The following is an 8,132-nucleotide window of genomic DNA, read 5'->3' on the forward strand; positions in this document are numbered from 1 at the left end:
TGCTCTATAACCAGACCTTTGGCCTTCAACTATTTGTGGCCTTTTAGAAATGAGTGGGATGTTTTAAATGCACGCCCCCCCTCCAACCACCCTTGATTTTAATATATCTATGTGGGTTTCTTGGTTTGTTGGCTGTAAGTCACTTTGAGGAGCCTTGGGCAAGATAAAGCAATGAACGAATTTAATAAATAAATAATAATAATAATAATTAAACTGTGGACTCGCTCCTACAGGAGGCAGTGATGGTGAGCAACTTGGATGACATTAAAAGAGGATTGGACAAATTCATGGAGGACAAGGCTATCAATGAGCATTAGCCAATATGGTCAGAAGAAATAGACCCAGTTGCTGGAAACCACAGGAGGGGAGAGTGTTGTTGTGCTCCTACCCCACTTGTGGGCTTTCTGTGGGTATCCGGTTGGCCACTGTGTGTACAGGATGCTGGACTAGATCTAGCACTCTCATCTTATGTTCTTAAGTCAGTGCACCTAAGAAGGTTATAGACAAACTGGGACCACCACATCTCTAAATCAATCTTTTGGATTAGCTAGGGGTTTGTTTTGTTTTGTTTTCTGAATGGGGTGGAAATTTGCTTTATAAATGGACATCCTCAATTTAATGAATGAGAGCTTGGTTCAGGAACAATTTGAAGCGGGGCATATCAACAACCACTGCCACCAACTGTCCTATCCAGTGTAGAGTTCCTCTTGCTCAGAGTGGATTTTTCAGGAGACTTTGGCTTAAGTGATCGGGGCGGGGGGGGGGGGCACCGCTTGTCATTACGACAGCAAGCAGAACAGGGTGCTCAAAGTGGGAGGGAAGAAATTAAAAGTGTTCTTCCAAAAAAAATATACTCTTAACAACACAAGCATATATGTTTACTCAGAAATAAATCCCTCCCAGTTCAATGAGACTTATTCCCAGTGTACAGGACTGCAATCCTAGTTACTTATTTGTCTTTTAAAGTGTCCTGCTATATCCACAATAATAGTAGCTAAATGGGAAAGTATCTTCTCACAGGAAACCCCAGTGTTTCTACATGAGTTATTGATTCTAGGTAGGCCTCGTGGTTGGAAGGAGAAAAGCCATGGGAGCAGGGGCTCATCCAGAGAGACACCAGGCAGCCTCCTCTGAGGATGGGTCTTTCCGCTTTCTGAATCAGGAACCTCAGGGTTCTAGCAAATAGCGAAAATAGTAGATCTAGTAAGCCTGGTATCTGCCCACCTTTGATTTAGAAGACGTTCCACTTTGCACTTGTCAGTCTTTTCACTGCCAGCTTCACTTCCTGGTTCCGTAGGCTGTATATAATGGGGTTTAGCATTGGGGTTACGATGCAATACAGGGCTGAGACCAGTGTGTCCACATCTAAGGAATAGCCTGCGCTGGGCCGGTTGTAATTAAAGAGAGCAGTCCCAAAGAACATAATGACCACTGCAAGATGAGACGTGCATGTAGAGAAAGCCTTCCTCCTGCCCTCTGTGGAATGGATCTGGAGGATGGCTAAAGCGATGAAGACGTAGGAGATGATGATGAAGAAGCAAGGGCTAACCCCAATGAACATGCTGGCTGTGTGGAGCACAATATTATTCAGGGCTGTGTCCGTGCAGGACAACTCCAAAAGCGGGGGGACGTCACACATAAAATGGCGGATCTCCCTCGGCCCACAGAATGACAGGGTGGATGTCAAGAGAGTGTGTACAAGGGAGTTCAGGAAGCCCCCTGTCCACGACCCAGCCACCATTTGGAAGCAGACTTTCCTATTCATGATGACCGTGTACAGCAGCGGGTGACAAATGGCTACATATCGGTCATAAGCCATGGCCGCTAGGAGGATGCACTCTGACCCAACACAAGAAATGAGGGAGAAGATTTGGACCATGCATCCAGTGTAGGAGATGGTCTTGGACTCTCGGAGGAAGTTTGCCAGCATTTGGGGGATGGTGGCGGTCATGTAGCAAAGATCAATGAAGGACAGGTGGCCAAGGAGGAAGTACATGGGTGTGTGGAGACGGCTGTTGGCCATGACAACCAGAATGATGAGGAGATTCCCCGTCAAGGTCACCGTGTAAACGATGGAGAAGGCCAAGAAGAAAAATATTTGCAATTTGGGATGGTTTGAGAATCCCAGGAGGACGAATTCATGGATGGAGGTTTGATTTCGGAGGTTTCCTACACATTGGGAAGAAGAAAGAGTATGAATGAAGCTTCGGAAGTCATGTGATGTGGTGATGGTCACTAACCTAAGCCTTATTTAGGTGTTCTCATCCCCATAAATTAAAATCTTGAGGGGGGGCAGTAATGGGGGCGAGCATTATAACTCTGTGCACGCACGCACACATGGCCCCTCCTGAAGTCCTTTTTATTTTTCCTGCAATTATTTGTGCTCAACGTGCTGTCAGGACTATTATACAAGATCCCACATTCAATGTTCTTTGAGCCTTCAAAAGTTTTGGGGCAGATATGCTCTTTCGTCTTCAATTTGTGCCTGTTCTGCAACTTCCTGCCAAAGTCTCATAACCCTTTATACCGCAAACATTCTTGCTTAGTTTTGTTCGGCTTTTGTTGTACAATAGTGCAAGGGAGCCCCTCTGGGCAGCAATAATGCAGTAATATTGGGAAGCATCACAAAACAACAAAGAAAATGGAAAGATGCGTGGACAGTCCAGTGTAAATCCATGCACAATGATTGCATTAAGAGAAATTGAGTTCATTTGAGGCTTTGGTTAGATCCAGAATGTGCAGAATGTCCATTGTCTTTTGCATACACACTTGACTTTCAGTTTTCTCTCCTTCCTTTGAAGTCTCTTTGGGAGATTGATATTAGAAGTGTATTGGGTAATGTGCAGTGGGAATAGCTATGGCTTACTACTCCCACATTTAGATCCGTCTTCAAAAATTCCAATGGAAACCCCTTAAAAATAATCCGTCAGTGGTTCTTGACTCCAGTCTGCCTGGCACATAAGGTAAAGGTAAAGGGGACCCCTGACCATTAGGTCCAGGCGTGACCAACTCTGGGGTTGCGGCGCTCATCTCGTTTTATTGGCCGAGGGAGCCGGCGTACAGCTTCTGGGTCATGTGGCCAGCATGACTAAGCCGCTTCTGGCGAACCAGAGCAGTGCACGGAAACACCGTTTACCTTCCCGCTGGAGCGGTACCTATTTATCTACTTGCACTTTGACGTGCTTTTGAACTGCTAGGTTGGCAGGAGCAGGGAAAGAGCAACGGGAGCTCACCTCGTCACGGGGATTCGAACCACCGACCTTCTGATCGGCAAGTCCTAGGCTCTGTGGTTTAACCCACAGAACCTGGTACATATGTTGGATAATTTATGCCCTCTTGTCTGCCCCCCCATACATGCCATTATCATCATCACCCTCCAAGATATGGACAGAGAATTACTTCATTTTTACCTATTCATTATATCTTTTTCACAAAAGTTACAAAAAAATAAATAAGCAAGACCTATTAACAGAGTAAAAAGGGCAACGTGTGTGGGAAAGGTGGTAGTTTTGAAGAAATCCAGCAAAAAAGATTTACAGAAACAGACTTCTATTTAGCCTTCTGTGGTCACAACACACATTCCAGTAAACTATGACATCCATCCATTTATCTGCAACATTCGTCTATTCATTGCTTCTGGTGGGTCATTTCAATCAAATCTCTATTTTGTCGCCTTTTCATGAACCATGTATATATGATATGCAGTGTGAAGTTATATGGGGACATAAGCAAATAAAAAGTTTTCTTGGGAAATGGAGCAAACCTGATTTTCTGGTTTTTCAGATCACAGGCAGGCTGAACTAGTAAGACCTACTCAGCAGCCAACTTTTGTTAACACCACCAACTTTATCTAGGGAAATTCTAGAAAGCATTGTGGAAAAGGAGGAAAATAATGAAAATTGAGGATTTCTAATAGCAGAATGCTCAGGTTTAAATACTTCCAAGCCAATGTTGCTCTTATTCTATATAAAATTTATTTAAGATATTTATACACCATTTAATTATTCACATTTCTAAGCAGTGGACTTAAAGAAAATGAGACAAGAAAACAATGAAAATCTATCATAAAACCCCAATGATACCTTAAAATGTCGTATGGAGCAAGAAAGTGGGCTGGGGGTTCATCAGAAAAGATTGCAAAGCAGCTTGCAAGGGAAACAGAACAACAAAATTAAGTGATAAAATTTATAAAGCAATAACTGCGTTGAAATCCATAGAACAGGGTTCCACTCCCTCCATGCCACATGGATGCTATACACATTCACACACCAAACAAACTACACCTACATTTACACACACAAACACACCGTCACTCACTCTCAACAATTCCTGGTCCCAACAGCCCCCTAGACACAGATTCAAAAGGAGCAGCCTAAGACCAGGAGACTAAAACCAAATCTAACTTGCAAATCTCTGTCTGTCTGTCTGTCTGTCTGTCTGTCTGTCTGTCTTGAGGATGCATACCCTGCCATTCAGTTGAAAGGAGCTCAAGGCAGCTTATGGGAAGTATGTGGCAAAAAGGACAGAGGCATACAAGTAAAAATCTATCAACTGAAAATCAAACAATGTTACTTCAACAGTTCTGGATCCAAATGAAGAATGTCAAGGAAAGAGCCGCAGCAAATGGAACCCTTTGTTTTAAATTCCGTTTCTGCCTTCAGCTGGTCTCTGAGCGGTGTTTTGCTGATTCGTGATGCCATGCATTTTACTTTAAGGGCTTGCTCACATTTCCACTTGTCTCATGCCTAGAAAGCATGAGTCCAAGTGGTTTTCTGCTTGCCCCGTGCTTCCTTGGCATGGCTCTGAACGGTTTTGCCTTTGCCCTGCTGCTTTCCCACTGAAAACAGACACTTTAGCACTAAATCAGAACAAACAGCAGTTGGGGAAACCGGGGGAAAGTGGTGGAGCAAAGGGAGGTTTGGATGAGCCCTAAATCAGAACCTTTTGCCTGCCAGGTGCTGCTGGACTACAACTCCCCTCATCCCTGGCAACTGACCCTGCTGTCTGGGGTGATGGGAATTGGAGTCCAGCCACATCAGGAAGGCCACAGGTCCCCTGCCTCGTCTTCCCCATCCTTCTCCTCCTCCTCCTTCTCTACAGGAGCTATTAAGGGCACCTCCTGCATAGCTGTTCATATCAAACTAGCAGTCTCTTTTATACTGAGACATTGTTCCTGGTGCGGATGGGCAAATCTGTCAATTTCAGTTTCACCAATTTCTAATTTCCCCACTCTTAAGACCAGCTCTCCATATTTCAACAGTGCAGAACTGGCCCAGGTGCTTTTGTAAGAGATCAATCTTTTGGTGTGGCAGCACTCATACTTTGGAACTTTGTTGACATCCGGCAGGTGCCTTCACTGTACTCTTTTCAGCATCTGCTATAAACATTTTTCTTTAGGCCAGCCTATTCCTTCATGTAGAATGTGGACATGAGCTCATGGGCTTTAGCTTAGCATTGATTTTAATTTTTAAAAATGTTTTAAACAGCTGTTTTTTCTGTTCTCTCTCTTTATTGATGATTTCTTGTTTTATTCTTTTAGTAAACTGCTTTAAGTTTTTTTAAAGTAAGCTGCATATAAATTTCTTTTCTTTTCCAAGAAATGTCTTTTCTTTTTCAATATTCACATTTTCGTGTGCAATTTTATCTCATATGTAGACACCTCTGCAAAGCAAATTTCCCCCAAATGCATTTGGGTGTGTTATTTGCACTAATGCATGCATTTTAATGCACATTTTAGCCTAGTCTATGCATTTTTGTACGTATTATGAACTACATACAAACTGAACCTAATTTCTCCCTTTGTTCCTCATTACAGTTTCCACGTATACCATCTAAACACCTACCATTGAAGCCAGGAGCCATGATGGCTGCTGCAGAAGGCTGCCTCACTGGAACAGAATTGTGAAGCAAAGGGATTCCCTCAAAGACCCTGTGGGCATGAAAGAAGAAAACAGAGGTGCTGCAGAGCATTTGAGAATCTGTTGCATGTATCTGTTGAAAGAAATCAGTGTTTTTATAATGCGGCACAGCTACAATCGGTGATGATGTTCCCTCACTATTGAGGACTAGCCCTTGTCTTTTCCCCCAGAATCTTTCCACATTTGTTTTAATGCCGAATCTTCCTTTCTGAACCAACAGAGCTGGGTTAGCCAGAAAAACATCTACCCTGATTTTAACAAGGGGTGGGGGGAGAAGAGGTGCTTACCTTGCTGGGAGCCAAGGTCTGTAGAAATGTGCTTACTTGGGTTGGCATTTTAAAATGCTTCTGTGCCTCTGAGGATATGTATTCACCGAAGGCTCTCAGATCCAGCACTCCACACCGTGGGGGTTCTGTTGTCACAGATAATGAAAAGGGAATAATTAACATAAGAAAATACGAAGAGCCTGCTGGACCAGGACAGTGGCCCATCTAGGACATCATCCTGTCCTCACAGTGGCCAACCAGGTGAGATAAATCTAGCTTAATATCGTCTACATCAGGGGTTGTCAACCTGGTCCCTACCACCCACTAGTGGGTGTTTCAGGATTCTAGGTGGGTGGTAGGGGGTGCTACGGCACAAGCTGAAACCTCCTTACATCGAGCACTGGTAGGGAGCAAGGAAATCTTACCATGAAGAAAGATGCATTAGTGGGCGCTAGGTATAAAAAGGTTGACTACCCCTGGTCTGGGACACAGGTGGCGCTGTGGGTTAAACCACAGAGCCTAGGACTTGCCGATCAGAAGGTCAGCAGTTCGAATACCTGCGACGGGGTGAGCTCCCGTTGCTCAGTCCCTGCTCCTGCCAACCTAGCAATTTGAAAGCACACCAGCGCAAGTAGATAAATAGGTACCGCTCCAGCGGGAAGGTAAACAGCGTTTCCGTGAGCTGCTCTGGTTCGCCAGAAGCGGCTTAGTCATGCTGGCCACATGACCCGGAAGCTGTACGCCAGCTCCCTTGGCCAGTAAAGTGAGATGAGCGCCGCAACCCCAGAGTCGGCCACGAATGGACCTAATGGTCAGGGGTCCCTTTACCTTTACCTTACCCCCGGTCTACATTGACAATGGCTGTCCAAGCTTTAAGGCAAGGGCCTCTCCAAGCTGCATTTGGAGATGCTGAGACTTGATCTCGGGACCTTCTGCATGCAGAGCACATGCTCTGCCACCGAGACAGGCTCCTTCCTCAAGCATTTCTAGGGGTCTACCCTAAACAACCCTGTTTGTGATGTACCCTCCAACATTTATCTGATGAAACGGGGATATCCTAAGGAAACACAGGACATTCTGGGATCAAATCAGAAACCGGGACGGCTTCTGCAAATCCTGGACTGTCCCTGGAAAATTGGAGAGTCTGTGACTGACGCTAGGGTGGTCACAGAAGTGTCACTAGGGAACCAAACAGTGCATATTTGCACAATCTAAACGGAGACACAATGCATCTCACCCTAGTGGGGAAGATGGTGAGCAGGTGACTCGTGTTGTTGGGGTCTGCTAATCAGGCCCAAGTTGCCTTGGTCATTGAAAAGCCAATAAATGCTATAGACAGAGGAGATTCCCATAATCACTCGTTTATTCAGCTGAGTAAAACAGAGCAGGCGAGCCACACTCACCAGTGTGATGGTGAAGCCTCTCCAAATAGACTTTTTATAGGCACCCCCCTCCCTTTCCCCCTATCAAAGTTCCTTGCGCTGATCAAAACACCCTGCCCTCAAGGTCTTGAAGGGGAGAGTTGCCTGGCAGAGGGAGGTTTTGCTGAAAATCGCCTAGCAACTTCATCTGGTCTTCACATATTTGTGGCTCACCCTCCTAAATTCTAAAGCAGGCAGTTTTTTTACAGAAGCAAAATGGCATCAGTTAGGCTAACCAAAAAAACAGGACAAGGCCTCTGTGACTTTTCCTGAGACCCCACAGTGTGCCTCCTCACTCTGCTCTGCTGGTGCTCACTGGGTGTGAGGCCCCTTTTTCCTCTCCTTCCTTGGGATTATTTATCTTTAAACTGCTCTTGGGCCAGGTAGCCCTTCAAAGAGATGGAACCCATCAGATGGAGAGAGTTGTCCTCTGTACAGTAAGACACACTGCCACACTGGCAGGTTCATGTGGACGTAGGCCAGGGCTGGCCCATCCATGAGGCGAGGTGAAGCTGTGGGGAGCAGTT

General features: G+C 45.2%; 1 protein-coding gene across 1 annotated transcript; it reads right to left on the reverse strand.

Moving 5' to 3' along the window:
- Positions 1–1,231: 1,231 nt before the first annotated feature.
- On the reverse strand, positions 1,232–7,887 carry LOC308462454 (olfactory receptor 5V1-like; the record flags this gene model as incomplete). The annotated part of the gene is made up of 3 exons (XM_080980111.1): positions 7,842–7,887; positions 5,844–6,330; positions 1,232–2,169 (listed from the first exon to the last, which is right to left on the reverse strand). Exons 2-3 carry the CDS (start codon positions 5,968–5,970, stop codon positions 1,232–1,234), a joined length of 1,065 nt encoding a protein of 354 aa, XP_080836237.1. The 5' UTR covers positions 5,971–6,330; positions 7,842–7,887.
- Positions 7,888–8,132: the final 245 nt, after the last annotated feature.

Source organism: Podarcis pityusensis, assembly GCF_964106645.2.
Source record: "Podarcis pityusensis genome assembly, chromosome: 14".
Lineage (NCBI taxonomy): Eukaryota > Metazoa > Chordata > Lepidosauria > Squamata > Lacertidae > Podarcis > Podarcis pityusensis.